Consider the following 20961-nt stretch of genomic DNA (forward strand, 5'->3'; position numbering starts at 1 on the left):
TCACATTAGCCCTGTTTCATTTGAAGAAATAGGTCACAGAGTTTCTCAAAGTCCAATTCTGTGGAAACTTTCCATCTGTAGTTGTTCCTGCGTCTGAGACCAAAGCTCGAGCTCAAAGCCTCCGATTATGATAAAGCAGGTTATTTGCCCTCCCTTGCTTGTAGGCGCGTGTCTAGCAGAGCCATTTCAGCTCAACGTGATTACATTGCTGATATCAGTTTCTCTGTAATTTTCCAAAACGAGAACAAACAAAAACTCACAATTAAATAAAGCATAAAATATGACCTCTGTCATTGCTATACTATGATTATTAACCATTTAACTACCACAATATGCTGAGCCAAAATGTGAAGTGCTACTAAGCTACTAATTTAAAACACCATTCACATCAGACTAATACAATTACTCTGGTGTGTGTCTATAGAAGCACGTATACAAAAAAAACCTTTTCACTGATAGTTTTATTTCTTGTGCTATATCTAAATGTTACACACAGAAAATATAGTGTAGGGGGTAGAAGTTGCCAGTTATTTAGAATGATAGAGAATAACATTGTGATGTTCTAGTTAGAAGATGAACTGCAATTACAGTGCTGTCTAATTTTTAGTATCAGTTAGACTGTGGCAGGCAGTGCTTCTTCACCGCTCCAGTTATTTTCCACTTTTTGACACTGCCTGTATCGCTTTGATCCAATCCTTTCTTTCTTCTCCTGTAGCAGCCTGGAAGAAGTAGTGAACCTCATCTGAGGTGATGATCTCAAAGAGGTTTCCGTCAATGTCGTGTTTTTTGGCTGAAACCGAGAAAAGATGAGTAGGATGACTTAAAAAGGAACAACTGGCGATAAATACCAATTACATTTTATGGCCGCTGTCAGACACAGTAGGGAAGCAACTGGGTTTGTTGTGCGACAATGGTCTCATTTACCGTCAGGCACATACTCCACAGCTGTAACTACAGACCCGCGGAGATGGATCGAACCTAGAGGGTCATCACCCTGACATGAAGAGAGAACAGAACCAGAAACCACATGAGGACAAAAAAGTGGCAGCAAAGTAACATGAGGAAACTGCAATCATCCTTTCCTGTGTTTAAGCCTGTGCCGGCCACTGAATGTACCTTGGAGGGCTCATAATAATGCAGATATGCAGGGTCGTCTCGCAGTATGAATTTTCTGACCTTCCAGTTTTTTCTCTTATGTCCCTGTGAAGAAATAACGCAACAGAAAGCAAGCGACTTTCATTAACACAAAGCGAAACCCCCGTATGATGCTTTTATCTTTCCTCTAACGTGTGATTGTGACAGTTCATGGAGGAATGGGTGATGACTCGCAGAGGCACAACACACACTTCTCACTATCCAACGACAAGAATATCAACAGTGCGGAAACAGAAGGACCAGCAAAAACACGATAACGAATGTGCTTGTGTTGATTCACCTGCTTAAGTAAACAGCCTTGTTTTATGATATTTCCTCTGAATTCTTCCTTCACAATGACATCTTCATCACTGGAGTAGCCTTCACAGAAGAAGCCGCTGTCTGCCTGTGACAAAGCACAGCCATGCACACATCATTTCTATCAGTGCCTGATAACATATTATTTCCATGTAAAATAAAGACAAAATTCTTTCATCAGTAATATTTGGATCTAATCTTACGAAGTAGTAAAGAGCCATTGTCTCATCTAAGAAGGCTGTCTGCTCTGCACTCTCCGCTCCTTCTTTTGCCAGGTCCCCTGCAGGCTGCAGAAAACCCTCATTCAGGAGTCCTGTCGCTAACATCAGGGCCTCCGGCCTGTTCCTTGCTTTGTCCTTGGAAATTAGCCAGTCTACCACTGTTGCACCTGAGCCAAAGTAGGAAAAAAGTGAAAAACTGTGAGACGTTACAAAAGAATAAAAAATCCTTGCGCTACTGAGATATAAAACAAATTCCTCAGTACCGGTGAAGCAGTGGTTGAAGACTCGGTTCTGCTGCTCCAGTTTTAATTCTTTTACTCCGTCATCCTGGTCTCTCATTAGTGTGTACAGCTCACTGAAGGAACACAATGTTCACACTGTCAACATATACCAGTGAGAAGAATTCACTCCCAACAATGTTTTCCTTTTTCTTGCTTTTTTTAAGCTGAATCATATATACGCCAATGGCCTTCAGGACCTGCAGGTCCTTGGAGCGAATAACATGCATCAAAGTACAAAGAACATACACCAGGTTTACTGTTTCGGGCAGGCGAATGGAGCGTCTGGTGGACTTCCGGGCAAACCTTTTGCCCCCTTGCAGACAGGTAATGGCTCTCTTGATGTCTTTGACCCAAAACTCTCTCTCCTCCACATGCGAAGCTTGGAAGAAGTGGTCTTGCTTCTTGTCAGTGGTAATCCTGAAAACCAGCTACACAGAGCACAATTTGTCAGTCACAGTATTGTAGTTTCTGCAGCAGCTCATGTAGCAAGCCTCGTTTTCTTACCGTCCTCTTGCCGAAGTCCTGGCATGGACTGATGAGTGTTGCTCCCTTTAGTGGGATCATTCCTTTCGGGGAATGGTCTGTTTTCTTTTTATAGAATTCAATCCCATCTTCTGACAGCACTACCCAAACTGCCTTCCAGGAGCTCAGCACTGTGCCCTGAGTATCAATAAAGCAGGTAACAATAAGCAGCCTTGAGTAAAAGCTCAAAACTGGTCAAGGAAGTGGTTTTTTGTTCTCACACTCTGTTATTGCCCCCCCCCCCCCCCCCCTCCCCCCCTCCCCCAAAAAGAGCAGAGGTTTTACATAAACCGCTTATTCTGATGTTTCACTCTGAAAGAAAGCATTTAATAGTTTGGCATGTTTTTTCTTTCATTTCTTAATGTGGCTTTTTTTTTTTTTTTTTTTTTTTCATAATTCCATTGTCATGAGACCAAATCAAAAAAACATCTGTTCATGTATAAGTGGCATGAAAATGAAAACATGATTCTGAAGTGAAATTTTCCTTCTGGAAATTAAATTTCTAAATTAAAGGCTTTTACTTCCCTTTTCTTTAAGAGTTTGAGTTGGGGTTTTTTTTTTTTTTTTGGTCTTTTTTTTTTTTTTTATCACACCTTCCAGTTGATCGGGTTTTGTTTCCAACAAACTATCGTGCCCCTTTCAGCTTCTAGTGTCCTCTGCTGCCTTCATTCCTCTTTCAATTCCTTCAGGGAACAGTGGCAACCTATTTAACTCTCTTCAGTATGGATTGCTTTTGAGAAACTAAGAAAGCTGTTTTCAAAGCATTAAGCCACGAGGAGAAGTGGAACAGATACGTTTAACAAAACAATGTTCAAATAAGTGTTTGCCTCATGAGCTGTGAGTAGCAGGACGCTGTACCAATACTGTACCAGTCAATTCTTGAAACATGACCATAAAATCTCAAGGACGTTTAGAACTGTTATGAATATGAAAGCCTGATACATACATCTACACACTGCTCATTTCTCTCACCACAGTTATTAACAATGATGAAACTTTTTGTCGTGTTCACAAATCGCATAAAAGAAAAAAACAAACCTGCACTGATTTAGTTGGCCTCTCAGTATTTTCTCACTTTCCGGACCTGTGTGTGGTACTCATTGCCACAGATTTGTGAAAAAATTAAATAAATCTAGTTTCATTTTCATTTTTAAAAAGGCTTTCCATGATAGCTGGGAACTGTAGTTTTAAGCAGGAAAACTTGAAGAAGACTGTTTTTAGCAACTGAACTAAAACATGAAAGAACCACAATGCAGGACTGAGCTCTACTTCCAGTTCTGAGAAAAAAAAAAAATAAATAAATCTGTAAAAATAGATTCTGTAATCTATTGACCAGAAATGTTAGTGTTAGTGCATGTCCACCCCTGTACAGGAGCTTTGACTGTTACTTTTTGCTTTGCGTTTCATTGCATTTTCATCAAGTTTTGCCAAGAAAAGGCCTAATTTAGTTTTGTTGCATATTTGCATATATTTACAGCCAATAATCTGTTCATGCTGAATGGAAAAAGCCACACTGTGAATTAGCCACTTGCATAAGCCATCAGACTGTTCCATCACTCTATGACGAAGATGTGTCCTCTGACAGTACCTTTAACCAGAACTATGACACAAGCTAAGGCTACTCACAGCACGCTGACTGTCGAAGCAGGGGAAACACATTGCTTCAGGCCAAAATAAAAAAGAACATTATGTACACACAGGGTCTGTTACATCAAACTAAATGTTGTCTCAATAACGTACAGAAAAATAAGATGGGCACAGAACAAGTCATGAACACAGCTTTGGAGCGTTGGAGCTTTTGATGTACAGAAAACCAAAAGTCACACAGGGCTTCATGAAAAAAAAAAAGGTGTGTGTGTGGAAAACACATTTCATGTTTTACTTTCAACAGAGACAGGAACTGAAGCTTTTGTTGCAACGCAGAACAGAAGTGTGTTTATGTAACAACGTTCAAAACTGTTCCTCTACACAGCATAACCTTTCACCAGTTCTGTATGTCCTTGATTGTGATTTTTTTTTTTTTTAATGCTTATGTGCCACTCACCTAATGCGGTACATCACTTACAAGTTAGCACTTAAATAGGCAAAGGCAAGTTGCCTGTGTCTCTACAAAAGCAAAAAGCAACGCTAATTCAGAATGTCTCTACGTTTCATTTTTCGTGCCAATAAAGTTACCTGGTTTAATCTTACTTCTCTTGTTATTTTGAAAATGTTATACTTTCTAAATGTAGCCCTGGATGCTGAATCATATCTTCTTTTTGCAGTTCTTACCTTTTTCACCAAGTATCCCTCTCTGATCTCCTGTGGCTCCATGTCTCTGCTCCGTACTGCTGACAACTACAACTGCAACGTCCTTTTAGTGACTGGGTGAGTTGTTTGCCATCTACTACAGACACCAACTCTGTCTGAGTTTCTTTCAAAACCACATTCACACATGCTGATATGCAAACAGGAAGTTGAGCTACTAAGCTGGTGACTGGTCAACTAGCTTCCTCTTCCCTGTGGTATTATTAGCTGCAGATCCTTCTGCCTGCATTAAATGATTAACTCATAAATGGATGCATCTGAGAAAGGATGAAGGCTCAGAGGTTTGGCCAATTTCACTGCTGCAACAACAAAATAGTTCTCCTTCAGTCTATTTGAGTTGGCCTCCCATTTTTAACAGGTGGCCGAGTTATGGGAGAAAGAAATTGTGCATCATCAACAGAACTAACTTCCTGATAATCTTACTGTAAATGTTTCCATCAAATTTAAATGAAATTCTCCTCGAATAGAATTTCCTGTAATGTATATCAAGCTATTTTTTTACCATCTGCTTTTACCTCCTATGCTGTCTTTTCAACGTTATGTCCTTTCTAAAGCACTTCTATAATGTAATGTAACTTGCTGCATGCACAATCTTCTTCTCCTCCACTCACTCTGGTAAATTTCTGGAACCTGTGTATTTTCTCCCCCCTTCATTCATCCTCATAAGGACCTTTTATTTGTTGTGTTTGTCTATTTTCTTGCCATTTTTAACCTCTTGGACGATGTTTTGTTTTTTACCCCCCTCTGCCCAAACACACACACATACAATAAATACAAAATAATTAAAAATTCTCAGTCATACACACCCAAATCTTAGCCAAGACTATGACTAACTGTAAGCACACGATTAAACAATGTGTGGGCTCATCAAAACAGTAATTACTGTAGTTGGCCTGATTCACCCTTCAGTGGAATTTTCTCTGGAAACTGTGAAGTGTTACACTCTTCGTTGTGTCCTGGTGTAACTCAAGTGTAGTCGCAAAAAGACGCAAAAATAATAGCAACATATTTACAAACCATTTAATAGTCTACATAATCACACTTAAAATATGGAGATATGTTCTTCCAGTCCAGTTCCAGTCTCCGGTCAATAGTCATCTTTTGCCACTCCCTCACTCCTTATCAGACAATGTGTCACAGTAGCAGCTTCACAAACTGTGGTTATTTCAGGCCATAAAAGGAAGTCTTCATATCTGAATTTCCAGCTCTTGAGGCTGTGGCCCAGCTGCTTGGGTTAGATGAATGAGTGAACAGTGGAAGTGACTGATAGGGGTGAGACACTGTGAGCTGTGCAGCTCCTGGAGAAAAAGTCAGGTCTGACTTATTTCGGAATGAATCGATGTTTTTGATGACAGAAAATACAGCACTTCCAATTTACTCGCATTCTTCTTATCTTATTAAATGAAGCACTTTACAGACATAATGTGATGTCGTTAATGCACCTCTAGAGGGCCTCAAAAACACATTCAATTCAAACTGAACTCAGAGCATCTGGGAGGTGTGCTGCACTGCACTCATGGGTTACCAACACAACAGAAGGATAACGAGAAAACGCATGAATCATAACACAGATAAATATTAAGAGCCAATGGTCAGGAAGTCCATATTACACAACAACACATGCAAAATTCATCTGTGTCCTAGTTGGTGAAACTCTAGAGGGGAATAATATTCTCCTAATGGAGAAAACGTTAGAACAACTGCCTCATTTCAATCATCCATCTGTTTTTATGAAGACCATACCATGAAAAATCACCTTCTGATGATGATTCCTTTCACTCCATCACCAAAGAACAAATCAATATTACCGTTGACTGTTATCGAAAGGGACAGAAGCCATCACTTTGTTGGTCTGCTTTGAATCATACTTTTCCTCTTGGCCATGCCATGCATGACTAAACAACTAAGAGGCTGCTGTTAAAGAGTTTTATTGATGAATCTTGAAGCAGTGAGTTTCATTAACTGCCAGCATGAGAGTAATTTCTCCGCCGTGGTGATTGAAAAGGGGCTTGACATGCAGAATGTTAATCTCCCTGAGGAAATGAAGACAGAAGCGAAGATGACACAACAGAACGTTTGTAATCTCTCGTTCTAATCAAAACCAGGCATCAGGGGCAACTTTGTGAAGGGAAAAATAAATAAGAAAACACACAATATATTAACACTGGTCTTCTTTGTCTGAGATACATAAAGGTGGAACAACAGAAGCTCAGAGAAAAGGATTCACAATTATGACACTCATTTCTGATTTGTCTCTTCTTCATCTCTGTGCTTTTAATTTATCTACACACAATGAATAGAGTAGTACTACTGTCCTGAGAATGGACAGCAGCCATGGACCCGTTAATGCAGAGGTGACAAATCATGCACTGTCAGCATGATGAAGACACAAGATATCGTCGCACACACACACAACCACGCAAACCCTTTTCAAACTTGAAACGAGCTGCACTTCGCAACACCTACAAGAAGAACACACTAGTGAACCTTGAACTTCACAATAAGATACTCTAAGCTCCGATTTAATATGTAGAGAGGGAAAATGTTGTTCTAGTTTCCTGATGAAGAGAAGAGACTCTGCGAGGTACAGGTGAATATCCTGTGGTGAAAGCTAACCTTCCTTGCATGCACCCACAATGTTCCTCCCACTCAGTAAAAATGTTACACTTTGAAGGTAAAAGGTGAAGTTTTGCTTCAGGTGCTCACTGTAAACCACAAACTATAGTCACTTCTTACCTCTGTTGTTCATCCTGGTAAACCTTCTTTGTGCTAGAGCTGGTTACAGTAGTTCAACTGCTATAATGATTCAATATCAACAATATGTCACGATGTCACATACGCATGTATGCTAAGGCAACATAAATCAGTGTTTCAATATTATAGCGTTTGCTTCAGTGAAAGAGACTGGCTTCTTCCACCACTGATAATACAGTCACAGCAGTATCGGATGAGTTGTGTCTTGCCTCACTTCAGAGATCACTTCCATTTTCCTACCTCTCTCCCCACATATTGAACACAGCAATAAATACTGCATGTGTTGTTCCTCCTGCTGCCCAACCCTTTGCCTTAGCTCTTGTTTTGCAGCCCAGGGATTGAGACATCTTCATCTCCGTCTCCTGTACCCCACAAGCGCCATCAATAATTCTGCTAAGGAGTGCACTGAGCTGAAAATGGGAGGGGAGTTTAGGTAAAGGGGGGGGGGGTGAGTTGATAGCTTTTCTATGGCACACTCAATCTATCTACCTCTTTCCATTCCTGTCCTGCTCCCATGTTTCCTAACGTGACACTCTGCAATGTTGTTTATCATTTAAAGTGACCAGGACCACAGAAAAACGTGCAGGAACACACCAGCACACGGCTTTTAGTCTTAACGTCTACTCCTTAAGGAGGTTCTCGGGAGTGTTTGTACTTGTCAAACGCTGGTGGGCAGAGATCATTATTTGGCAACAAAAGCACTGGATTAGAAACATAAATGGCACAACGAAGATTAATCAGTGCTTGGAAAATGTTCAGAATTTTCTTTCTCGTCAGCCTAGTAGGATAAATAACACATACTTCAAATCAATTCAGAAGAGTTTTTAAGTTACCACAAATTGGTTTCAATGCAAATTTATACAAGGATGTTTCTGAAACATGAAATAAACAAATATAAAATAAATCTAAAAATATGTATGTAGTTCTTACTCCTTTCTTCTCGGGTTAGTGAAACGAATAACAGAGAACACAGAAGGCTGAGGCTGGTGCTGCTGGATGGCACTGGCCTTCCCCTCAGGGCATTATAGCATTTGTCTTCTCATCCCACACTGAGCTCTGATCTCATAATACCAGAAGATATTTTTCAGCATAATTAAAGATAACATTTACAGTGTCACCAGGAAATGTAATAAGTCTGTCCTGGCTGGTCTTTTTTTTTTTTTTTTTTGATCTTGCCAAATGATCGTGATTTTTAAGAGATGAATATTTGTATATTGGAAGCCTGTCACATGGCGATTTGATGTGATAACATGGCCCAAATTTTATGACTGTGAAAATCCAGAGCAGCTCAGCTGTTTGGAGAAAACACATAAACAGCGGGAGAGTGTCCAAACTACAGCAAATGTTCTAGCCGGGTGGACAAAGCATCACAGGACATACGTTTATGTTTAAATCTATCATAATGAGGTCATTTTTATTCCAGATGAGCACCCATTATTCCTTATTGTGTCCAGTACACTGAACTCCACTGGTTGGTATAATAATATTAATGGATATAGTTTTCTGCTGTTTCAAGGCAAACTGGTCTCTGTTTCCGAAGCAGACACAGTTCAGGCTGATGTTTACAGTCACTGCAAACTACTGTACATTTTTTTGACCTACAGAATAAAACTAGGTAAATTCTTCTTTGTGGTGAAATGTTCTCTAATTACCTCTTGATTCAATCATCAGCCGGAGTGTAAAGGGCAGAGACATGAAGTTCATTGCCTTAAGTACCAACTAAGTGAAATGAATGAGGCTGCTGTGGTGGGACTAATAAACCTGCAGGCTAGGTCACAAGCAGGAGGCAGAAGATCTTCTGTCTACCAATCAAATGAAGAGAAGAATAGATAAATAGTTTCTTTGGGGATTTGAAACGAGCGATGAGGCTGTGAACCCTGCAGGGTACACACCACGCATCCCCTCCATAACCACCACCACCCTGCTGTTAACAGCCTGGAGGAACAAGCTAATTTATTTATGCTCATATTTTTTTTTCCTCTAATTTCTCCGTGCCATTGCTAGCAACTCCCTGTAAGAGTTTCATTTTAATGAAGAACTATGCAAATATAAACAGTTTTATGGTATAATTGCTCTAATGCAGATAAACCCTCTTATCCATTCCCTCACACCTGCTTGACTGCTGGCTGTTTCTGCCCAGCGTTTTGCATGTGCACACGTATCAGGTTATAGCTAAAAATAACAAAAAAAACCCCAACAAATCTTATTACATGCTATCAGCAATTAGTAATACTGAATGCAGAAGCTAACATTTTGAGTGCCTTCATGTATCTTCTCTGAAGCTTTTTAAAAAGTATTGATTTGAGTAACAGCCCGGAGCCACTGAAGCAATTTCTCTCTCTCTTCAGACCAAACGACTGATGAGGTGTATCCATTTGTCGGTCTGTCTGCTCAATCCCAGCGCCCTGAAGATTGTTTTATTCCCCCAGTTTTTACATGAATTCAATTCGATCCGCAGTGCCGTGGCAACACCTGTGGATGATATTGCTGTGTTATGTCCCTTTCGCTCCTCAAAATGGATGCTGACATTTATGCTCACAGCTCCAGGCTGGGCTATTGTACTCACATCATTAATGTGGAAATGTTAAAAAATCTTTTTCTTTTTTTTTATTGTCAAAGCTGGTGTAAATGATTGCTCCAGATGTGCATTAATTTGCCTGAAGCCTTGATCTCACTTTGTTTGAAACATAAAAAGCATATCACAGTCAAACAAGTAAAATATCACTTCAAAGAGATAATTACTTTTATTTCATTTTCAAAATGTAGATTGTGGTGATTATTTACCGTTAGCCACTGACAAAAAGGACTTATATATGCAAAAAAAATTCTTTGGAAGAACTCTACTCTTGTAAATGACCAAGTTTTAATTAAAATTGGGTTTATGTGGCTGCAGGCGAGCATTGGCATGGAAAAAATGTGTTTTGATGGGAAGTTCTGGCTGACTGCTGCTGTTGGGGGACAGAGGGTAGCGGGGAGTGAGAAGATGCCAGGCAACAGACTAAAGTAGGATATAAATCAAATCTCTCCAGAGACAAGAGGGCTCACGGCACACATACACATGCACAGTGTGATTTCTGTGGTCTTGGAGCGTCAGTACCACAGCCACCAGGTTAATGGCTGCAGAACTCCGCAGGAGCACAACCATGCAAAAGTGATTACAACAGTGGAATAGTAATGCAGATGCAAAGCAGTAGAGATTTCATTTTAGAAAAAAAAATGTAAGGGATTATACGGTATTATCAGCTTGATTTTGCTGAGTTTATAAGGTCAGATAAGATGATGCTTTGCCTTTTATCTACACTGACAACCACAGCTGAAAGGACCAAAAACAAAACACAACAATTTTAATTACGCATGATGGCAAAGCCTCTACAAATGAAGGGCCTCTCCGTATTGAGGAACTGGACTTTCCTTCCTTTCTGCGTGCTGTGCTTGTGCATGGGTGATAAGGTTTTCTAGCTCTAGTCTCTCTTTTTCTCACCTCAAATGCAAGACATCTTTTAAAAATCGCTCATCTGTGATGCTTTTAGTCTTTTTGCTTGTGAATAACTGAGAGCTCATCCAGGGGGCATGTTGTCAGAAAACAATCTCATCCCGCTTCAGCTCCCAACACGAGGCAACACAACACAAGCGTCACAAAGACTAAACTTCGTGGTATATCTGGGTGGCATACAGCACAGCACAGCTTGTAATGTCAAACTAAGTTTATCACCAAAAAGCTTCCCTCCAATGGCAGCAAAAATCTAAAATATCACCAAAACATATTTGTTGAGATTGCAGCTGTAGTCTTGACATTTCGCTCAGGTACGTTTTAGATGATAAATGGGATATCAGATAAAAGGTACATACAGTATGTTCATATGGTTTAAATTTTTTAATTTTTTCTTTTTTTTCTCCATTATTTTGTACATTTTCTGATCATTTCTTCCCAGCCTCATCCTTCCATTTGTCCTTGAGCATCCAGGCCAGATGGGATGTGTATTCTCTAACGTGTCTTCTTTCAAGTTAACCTTACCTGTGAAACCCGCTTTCCCTATGTATCATTCAGTTATGAAACCTCCCACCCAAGACACCGAAAAGTAAAAATGTTGAATCTTCTTCATTCAGTTGAAGAAGAAGAAAAAAGAGTGTTTTTGTAAAGTTATTGCAGCTACTTTGAAAATTCTTATGGGAGCCCACACAGCCGGAGCTGTATATTGTGGTATGGATTGGTTCTGACCTTTCTGACCATAAGTTATAAAGACAAGTCTTTTCACCCAAGCCAGTGGCAACCTTTTCTTACTGCGGGGTATATTTTGAGCTAAATCTGTGTAAGCTGGACAAATTGGAGTGATCTTCAACCCACACAAAGCTTAGCAGTGAATAAAAAAAAGTTTGGGTCATTGACTTCCACCTACTATTAATGAATGGTTTAGAGACCATCAAAAAACTAAGAGTCAACTGAAAAGATGTCAAGGCTTCTGTGTCAAAACTAATAAAGGAATAGTTCAACGCTTTAGTAACTGTGCTTACTCACCCTTTAATACACATAAGCCATCAAGACAAGCAGGGTGTAACGTGACAAATAGTGAGCTTGGGGTGAATGCATGTGGAGTTTGTTTCCTTTGACACATATTTGACTCTGCATTTTTGGCTTCATGCACAAGTATATCATGGATTTCGACACACAAACCAAATGTGCCAAATGCGTGACCGGTACAATGGCTTTGGAAGTTAATCACAACTGAACTGAGTGCCGTCTGTCCATGATTGATTATTGATATGATTGATATGATTAGAACTCTTACTTATTCCCAACGCTGAAAGACAGGTCATCTCTGTATTCCTGCATTAAAAGAGCAGAAAGTCACGTAGAAAATTCATGTTATGTCTCACATCCAACTCTAATTTAATTTTAAATGTGTTATCTTAAGGTTTGCTTCATACGCTGTCCAGCATGTTTTCTAGGCTGGCATTCTAATTTGGATTTATTTCATTAGTGGAGATTCATGGATTACATGTAATCGTCATATCGTACGTGTCACATTTTAACTGATGGTGTTTTTGTTGGGCAGCATGGAAGTGTAGTGGTTAGTGCTGTTGTCCCGCAACAAGAAGGTTGTGGGTTTAGTTCCCACACAGAAAGGCCCTGGGCCTTTCATGGGCCCTGGTGGCAGGGCCCTGGGCCTTTCTGTGTGGAGTTTGTATGTTCTCCCCGTGCCTCCCCGTGCCTATATGGGTTTCCCCACACCGTACAAAGACATGCATGTCTAAATTGTCCATAAATCTGAACGTGAGTGGTTGTTGGTCTCTGTGCGTTGGCCCTGTGATGGGCTGGCGACTTGTCCAGGGTGTACCCCGCCCACACCCAGAGTGAGCTGTGATTGGCTCCAGCACCCCCCAAAAAACAGAAACCAGAAAAGCACTAATGGATGGAAGGATGGATGGTATTTTTGGCCCTGTGGATATTGAAATTAAATGAACAACTTAGCTGTATGGTTCACAAACCCAGGCATGTCTCTCACTGGCTGTTAGTTAGCACTTTAATGAACAGAGCTCCAGTTTCATTACACAGATCAACTCTACCTTGTTCTGACTCACTGGCTATAACTGTACTTAAATAATGGCTTTGATAAATGGAAAATAATGCTTTTTGATATTTCTTCTCTGTCACCCATCACTCCCAGGTCCAGACAGTTGCCTTGTAAACAGCGTTGGATGTTTGGGCCAAATCAGCTGGCACATTCATGATTGCACTACTGTCTGCCATCGACACACACAGTGATTGGCAACCATCTGTCATTGGCCAGCCTGTTGTTGGATTTGACTCCCAGTGTAAAATCCTTCCTAACATGTAGTGTCCCGTGCATACAGAGCAGAGGGCTGCCTGAGAGGTTAACTTGTTCATTATCTGATTGAACACAAGTAACAAGGACATAAGGAAGGATAAGACCCTTAGTGGAGGATCAGACATTTTGTTTGTTTGTTTGGGTGAACTATCACTTTGGCCATATTATTTCATTTGGAATTCATTCTGTTCGGCAATGTATGTGTCATGTTCACTGGGGCTAAGATGCTATTCAATTATGAAATTATGAATATCAGCAAGAGAACAATCAAACTTGTTTAACTTTCATAATGGACCATAAAAAAAATAAAAATAAAAATAAAAAATAGGTCAACAACTCACCATGTGGTTTTATCCGTTGAGAATTAATGAAGATTTATCTTTTGACATCAACAAGTTGACAGCTACACACATGAAAAATGAGGTGCTGTCATCTAGATTAATTAACTACTTAATCGTGGATGGTATTCATTTTTGAAGCACATAAAACCTGGAGCCAACACATTAGAGAGCAGGTAAGCACGTGTCAAAATTGTCTGAAAGTAATCAAAGCGTACGCTACGTCAACAAAGATAAGACCGACAGTTGACGTGTAACAAAAGATAAGGTTCACATTAGGAGGGAAAAAAACTGTGACTGCATTAAATATTTTGAGAGCCAGCTTTAATAATATCCTTTATGTAGATCAGAGCAGCGTTAGCTCTGGATTCCCAATCAGATTAATGTGCAGCGGCGGTGAAGTGCTATGAATCATTCAAGCTGTCAAGAAATGCTACGGCATAGTAAAGAAGACCCAGATCTGACATCTTTATCTGCATAACAAGGAAGGACTGTGACTTCTAACAGACAAAAAAATATATATATATATTCAACATGTCTTTAATATAAATGGCATGTTTTATTCATTGAGAGCTTACAGATAGACTTGCAGTTCGGCCAAATACTGCGTGCTGAGCCATTTAGCACTAATTCCCCCTGAAATATCTGTTATTGTTTGTCCTTTAACAACAATACTATATCCTTTAAATCTGTTGGCAAATGGATTTGTCAGACAACCACAAAGGGATTTTAATTAGATTAAACATCTCTGCATTTGTTGCCTAAACCCCAGATTGGACCAGACAGGTTGAGTTATTATGATTAAACACAGTGTTTATGGACAAATGATTCCAGCCTACCTGAAAATCGATAAAGGACACCTCAAGGACCCATTTCATGAGAAGTAGCCCATGCTGTGTTATAAGGCTTCTCCAGCGTTCCACCAAGTGATTAATTACACTCAATAGCAGTGTTGATCTTAGCTGTTTAGTTTGTGTAGAGGGGCATAAACTGCTTTAATGCCTGTCTCGGATTCACGTATAGGTTTAATCCCTATTAACATTCCCACCTGAAATTCGCAAATCTTGGTATAAAATCAATTTTTGTTTGGGCATTTTCAATCACACTGTCACACAGTCTGCGGTGTCCAGCGCTGAACGGTTACTCGGCCCCCCTCTCATGCTTAATTGAGCAGGAGTCTCCTGGCACCGGGGCGTTTCACAGATGGGAAATACCTCACACAGTACATTTGTTTTGATAAAAGTGTATTATTCACAGTCATGGCAGCACTGCTCTACTTCCTGAGTGTTTGCACATTGTTCAGTGCTAAAGGGCATAGGTCAAGGCAATGGAAATGTGTGGTTATTTTAGGCTGTTCAAACCACATATAAAATCTATTCACGAGCGTGAGGTTATGATTTTTATGTTTGCTTATCACATGTAACAAGTGGGCAGTGCTGTGAAACAGTGGTTAGCGCTGTTGTCCCATAATAAGGAGGTCATGGGTTTGATTCCCGGCCTGGGGTCTTTCTGTTTGGAGCTTGCATGTTCTCCCTGTGCCTGCGTGGGTTTCCTCTCACCATCTCAGACATCATGTTTGTGTTAACTGGTGACTCAAACTGTGTGAGTATTTGTCTCTGTGTGTTGGCCTTGGGTGTCCTCTGCCCTGACCCAATGCTGCATGCGCGGTACATTTGAGATTTGCAAACATTCGACTGATAATTGTACTTCACAGGATTTCACAGTCAAAAGATCTACTTTTAATTTGGTTTGCAGGAAAATCTTTTATTTAATACGACATTTTGTCAATTGACCTGAGCTGTTAGCTTTTGGTACACATGTTGGTGGCAGTGTTGGCTACCTTGAATGTACACTGATCTTCGTAAGGTGCCACACAACCTGACAAACAACGTGTCCATGAATGAGGCAAACACTTCTAAGTTGAGCAAAATGAAGTATAATGGCATGGAGAACCAAAAATGTGATGTCCTTATATGAGAAGTTAATATTACTGCTAAAGTATTCATCAAATTGGATGAATTGTTTTTTATGAATGTAAGAAATAGAAAATTGATTAACTACCTCAGCTAAGATTCACGATTTGTGACAGAGTGAAGGTCTCAAACCAATTTCATAAGTATTTTACATGTTCATGGCAACTGTGGTAAGCAGTCAATAAAAGTGGGGACTTGCCATCTTTGTCACAGTTAGTGTAATTTGACTAAATGGCAGCACTGAGACTGTTTATTGTGCTGTGGAATGAGCAGGAGGAGCACGGCGCCATTATATCATGAAACAGCTCTCTGAGTCTCCACTCGACCATTACATGACCGAACTGATACCATTTTACAGCCGTTTCAGAAGAAATGGAAATCAAGTAAGCACCTTCAGGCTAGTGAAAGTAGGATGAAATAAGATCGATGACACTGACATGAATTATTCTTGTTGCTGAAAATTTTAATTGCGTACTCATGTAATTTAAAAGTTCCAAACACTATTTACCAAATGCATTACACGGTGGGTATAATTGGTCTGACCGCCATACTATTGTGCAGATGACACATTAAAAGGGTCAGTGCTCGTGGCCTTGATACAATTAGATTTGTCTCCCGTAACATCATTAATTGAGCATGTAACACCAACACAAATCCAAAAATACGAGAAACATAAGCTGCAAATTGCACCGACATAAATGATTTGGTTTGGAATTTGCAATTTCCTCCCTTGAATTTTGAAGATTTAATTTTTTCTTTTGCAGGTGAGCTTTGACTCAGCTAGCATCAGTCTTTTTCTTGGATTCTGTTTTGGTTTAGGATTAATCTTGACACATTTACAAACAATGATGTGTTTGCATACATAAAAATGGGAGTTTGGAATTTTAGATCAGAGCTTATACGGGCTCACTGTGGGATGAAATCAGGAGAGACTTCACATGTCGGCACTATAATATACAAACTCCTGTATACAGATTCAGCACTTATATCTAATGCGCTTGACGCTGAGCATATTTTCTCTCTGCTTAGTGAGATTTGCAGTAATGACACATTCATCTAGACAAATCACAACTGATCTTTCCATTCCTGCCTGATGGGTAGATATTATGCAGATTTTCACCATCAACTCTGGCACTCTGAAAATGCAGCTCCTTCTTACACAGTCATCTCATATTTTTAACACCACTTTTATGTATAGTAAACGAGAGAGCGAGAGAGAGAAAGCAGGCCTTTCTTTAACTCTCTTTCTCGTCTTCATGAGAGTTATATTTTATTTAGAGTTGATTCGCCTGACTTTATTCCCTCATACTTAACCTTTTTCACAAACACATTGTGAAAAGTTTAATCCCTTCTTTCCATTTTATGACCCCAATAAAAAAAATCATATTTTGAAGCAGCCTTGGTTAAACTTCCCATACTGCAAGGTTTATTTGGCCATGAAATAAACATGAAGGATCATCATTAGTTTACATGACCTGTGCATCCTCAAATATATCCTCCTCATGTCCACCAAATGTCACTTTGTACCAAAACAGATCAAAAAGAAGAAGAAGAAGAAGACATGTCCCTCATAACTGGCAGGAAGGAGTGTAAATTCCACAATAAAAGACCTTAGAGATGGACGATGGACAGGGGATTTTAATCTGAAGGGCTGATCGGATGACAGAGAGTGGGTGTGGCAGTAGGTGTAACAGTCACGTGACGGCTACAGGTGGAGAAATACGGAAGAAGAGACAAATGACGGACCGAAGAAGAAGACTAATAAGACAGGCGGTGTATGTTTGTGTTTGGCACTTCAAACCACACCAGGATCCGGCTGTATGTGGCGTTCAGTCAGGCTCCAGACAGATTTGGATTAGTTCCATGTCAGTGATATTTCATTCATTTCATCCTGTAGACACAATAACAAGAGGAGAGTTAAATCACATGTCACATTCTACAACGAGTAATATCGCTCAACTACGAGAAATCTTCCCCGGATGGATGTTTCCAAATCTCAATCTTGTCAAATCGAGGCGTGTGGTCCAAATCTGCTTAGAGAGGGACTGAAGACTTCTGGGAATCCTTGCGGTGGTTTAAAAAAAAAAAAATTAAAAATAAAAATTAAAAGGCGCCTCAGCACAACTTTGGGTGGCGCCAGAGCGCAAGAAAAAGGGGACGCGGAGGGAGAAGGCAGCAGAAGTGACGGGTTAATCCGCCCGGAGGAATCTCTTCGTGGCTCCGTCCGTCTCCACGTCCGTCCGGATGATGTGTGGATTCCTCCAGCGGGTGGTCGCTCTTGTTGCCACCTGCCAGGAATGATAAACAGGCTGAGAGCTCCGAGGACTGCGTCGACCTCTCCCACTTTTTCATTGGAGAAAAACAACAACAACAACAACAAAATCAACGTTTTTCTTTCTTTTTAACATGCGTTACTGAAATAAACCCGGGTAACTTTATCTGGTCCGTGCTGCTCGGGAGAAAGTGTGGAGAGATTATTCTAAGGGAGTCTGTGAGCGGCCGGTGTCGCTCCCCTCTCGCCTGGAAGATTATGGGGTTGGCGACGTCTGAAGGACACTAAGAGCCGGATTAGGTGCTGTACGGGCTAACCTACTTCTCATCACTCCAACATCTTTGTCCTCTGAAATCATTTGCGCAGTGACCCTTTGGTGCACTTGGAATATACCCAGCGGCTGCGTCTCTCCGAGGTAAGCACATTTATTTATTTATTTTAAATGTACAGGCGGACTTTTCTGAAGGGTTTGTTACATATGTGAAGTTGTGTCAGTGGGAGGGGGTTAAATCCACTCCGATCCGGGTGTTTTGCGGGAACAAAATGACACCCTCCGGAGCCTGTTACGCGCAGGTGCCGACGGCTGTCCCTTTTCGAACGGGGGCATATCGATATGTATTCGGCAGGCACAGTGTCGGGGGAGGGAGATCCCTCATGTTGTACAGCTTTATCCGGGGACCGTGCGCGGTGTCTCGACACTTAACACGCCACAGTCCCGCTTGAGCGCTCAGACGCAAGCTCCAAGGTCCAATGCGCGCCAAGGAGAATGATATTTGCAGAATTCCAAGCCCGTCCCTTCAGGGATTGCTGTTGCAATCCGTCTCATTTCGTGTTTGCAGGGTCAAAGCTGCTGTCAAATTGCTTCGACCCTATTCTGATCTCTGGCCGTCACAGGACCAACCCTGTGCCATCTTTTCCTTCCTCGGAGTGCCACTGTTTGAGGAACACATGTGACTGTGTATTCTGTAGGACAGTGCCGTCTTTTTTATTATCATCATTATTTTGAGCTCTCCCCACTCCAGAAGCCAAAGGAGACATCTTACTTGTCACAAGATAACACTATAAAACGAGGCTTTTGGGGATGAACTAAATTATTCAAAAATTCAAAAGGTCGTGGCATTAAGTAGAATGAGCATAATGCTTACAGGGCACACATTTTTTATTTTTTTTGGTTTGTTTAGTTATTTTTTTACAGCAGCTTTGGAGAATGTTGAAATTGGTGACCATCAGAAATGTAGTCAGCAGAATTGAAGAGAAATGTCTGGAGTTGAGGGTTTAACAGTGCACATGATTTTCACTCTGGTACCAGCACAGTGCACTGAATGCATAGCAATGCACTGTGTGATGCCTTCAACTGCAGTCTATCTATACATATGACTGCAAGCAACTGAAGCACAAAAGCCTTTGCAATTTGTTTAGTATTGAGTGAGAGGAATACACAAATCCCCCTTGCAACAATGTGGGCCCTAGAAACTGAGGAGAAATGCTCAGTTTGCCTTAAACCTCTTCCACATTTCTTGAAAATTTTAAAATTAAGAGCACATGCTTATTTCCTTCATTTGACTTTGCGCTGCAGACCAGACTGTGTCAGTAAGCTCAAACATGTGTATATTGCATCCAAGAGTGAGCGCATTATACAAACATCAAGAAAAAGCTGCTGTCCTGCTATTGAAAGATACATCTGGAACAGTTACTCCTCTCTCCTCTGACACATATTGTATGTGTGCTACGCTAACCCAACAGCTACAGGTTTGGGTAGTGCCCTAGAAGTGTGCAAGGAATATTTAAAAAGGATTGCTGCAGGATGTCTTCATGAGTCTGGGGTTGGGCTAGTTCTTTCCAGAGGCTCACATTTGGGAAATGAGAGATGAAGAGTAGCATTGCTGAGGCCAGCCAGACTCCATTGATATTCCGCCGGTGTCCTGCTCCATAGGCAGTCCATTGTCATGGCTTGCTCAGTGGGGTAGTAGCTGATGATTGAAGGGGTTGGAAGATGCTTGAATGGAAACTAGAGGTTAATTTATTGAAGGTTAAAGATATACTCTCGCAGTAATGGCTGATACCGAGTTTGTGTGCGCACATTTTATGAACAGGATGCAAAAACAATTAAAATGCAAGAGAATTATTTAATCATAGATAAGGTTGGACTGGCAGTCAACAAATGTGGTCAGTTCATCTTTGCTAATTAAATTCACCTTGCGTTACTTTCTAGAAGCAGCACCGTAATTAGAAGTGTATTTAACAAAATGGTACTTGACATCTTCAGTGCCCCCGCGATTCTTTCATTTTCTCTAATTGCGCCCGAGCTGGCAATAAAAACAAGACGGGGGAGTCCAACAAAAGCAGGTGCATCTGAAGTTTCAAAGGGAGCAGCTTCTCTACCATCAGGTGCAGAAGTGCCATACTGTGTGGCCACTCAGGCTGTGTAAGATTCATGGCCAGCCAAGCAGAAAGATTTATCTGTCATGAGTGTGTGAAATTGCAATGCTCTGCAGTATTCTGTCCGGGCCCGTGAGAGAGACAGATCTTCCGTTGCTTTGGGAAATAAAGAGGTAAGAGAGAGGAGTCATGCACACGCACAGCGGGAAAAAAAAAAAAGTGAGCATTAATGGCTGTCTGCACTTTGTGCCAGGTAGGACTGATCAAGGCTATCGTTCTGTTTTGTTTTTATTTTTAAAGAGAGAAAGGAAATAAGAAAACTGCACCCATAGCTGAAGCAACAAAGAAAATCATATGAGAACTTAAACAAAAGTTACTTTTGAAGAGTGTCAGCTTAGGTGACACACTGAAACGAGAAAGTTTATAAGTAGCACTGCAGTAAGACGCCCCCTGAAATGAGCCCCGCTCCTTATTTATTTATTTCTTTATTTGCATATTCTCTGTTTTCTTTGAAAGAAAATTTACACTTTAAAGGTCTCAGCTGGCGTACATTTCTTTACAATTGCACAACTGCATGGTATTTTTTTTCTGACCTTGCAAAGTACCAGTCAGCAGGTTTTAAGGTAGTGGTTAT

The 20961-nt window shown here is 40.6% G+C and overlaps 2 protein-coding genes across 4 annotated transcripts in view; one reads left to right on the top strand and one right to left on the bottom strand.

Moving 5' to 3' along the window:
* Positions 1-444: 444 nt before the first annotated feature.
* plek (pleckstrin) lies at positions 445-4894 on the bottom strand. The gene is made up of 9 exons (XM_029520980.1): positions 4748-4894; positions 2459-2614; positions 2201-2382; positions 1937-2028; positions 1656-1840; positions 1436-1540; positions 1117-1200; positions 925-994; positions 445-790 (listed from the first exon to the last, which is right to left on the bottom strand). Exons 1-9 carry the CDS (start codon positions 4787-4789, stop codon positions 651-653), a joined length of 1056 nt encoding a protein of 351 aa, XP_029376840.1. The 5' UTR covers positions 4790-4894; the 3' UTR covers positions 445-650.
* A 12529-nt stretch (positions 4895-17423) lies between these two features.
* pcdh15a (protocadherin-related 15a) overlaps positions 17424-20961 on the top strand; it is a 177496-nt gene continuing 173958 nt past the window's right edge. For all 3 annotated transcript variants that reach the window (XM_029520624.1, XM_029520625.1, XM_029520626.1), the window contains exon 1: positions 17424-18363. The gene's annotated coding sequence lies outside the window, so the exon portion shown is untranslated. The remainder of the gene's footprint in view (positions 18364-20961) is intronic.

This window comes from Echeneis naucrates, chromosome 15 (assembly GCF_900963305.1).
Source record: "Echeneis naucrates chromosome 15, fEcheNa1.1, whole genome shotgun sequence".
Taxonomy (NCBI): Eukaryota; Metazoa; Chordata; class Actinopteri; order Carangiformes; family Echeneidae; genus Echeneis; species Echeneis naucrates.

What these genes read in the sequence shown, in the direction of transcription:
- plek (XM_029520980.1), bottom strand. Translation starts at nt 4,789, where the DNA reads ATGGAGCCACAGGAGATCAGAGAGGGATACTTGGTGAAAAAG. An exon ending in CAATGGCTCTTTACTACTTC is followed by an intron (nt 1,541 to 1,655) that starts GTAAGATTAGAT and finishes GCTTTGTCACAG; the next exon opens with GCAGACAGCGGCTTCTTCTG. An exon ending in TGTGGAGTATGTGCCTGACG is followed by an intron (nt 791 to 924) that starts GTAAATGAGACC and finishes TCTCGGTTTCAG; the next exon opens with CCAAAAAACACGACATTGAC.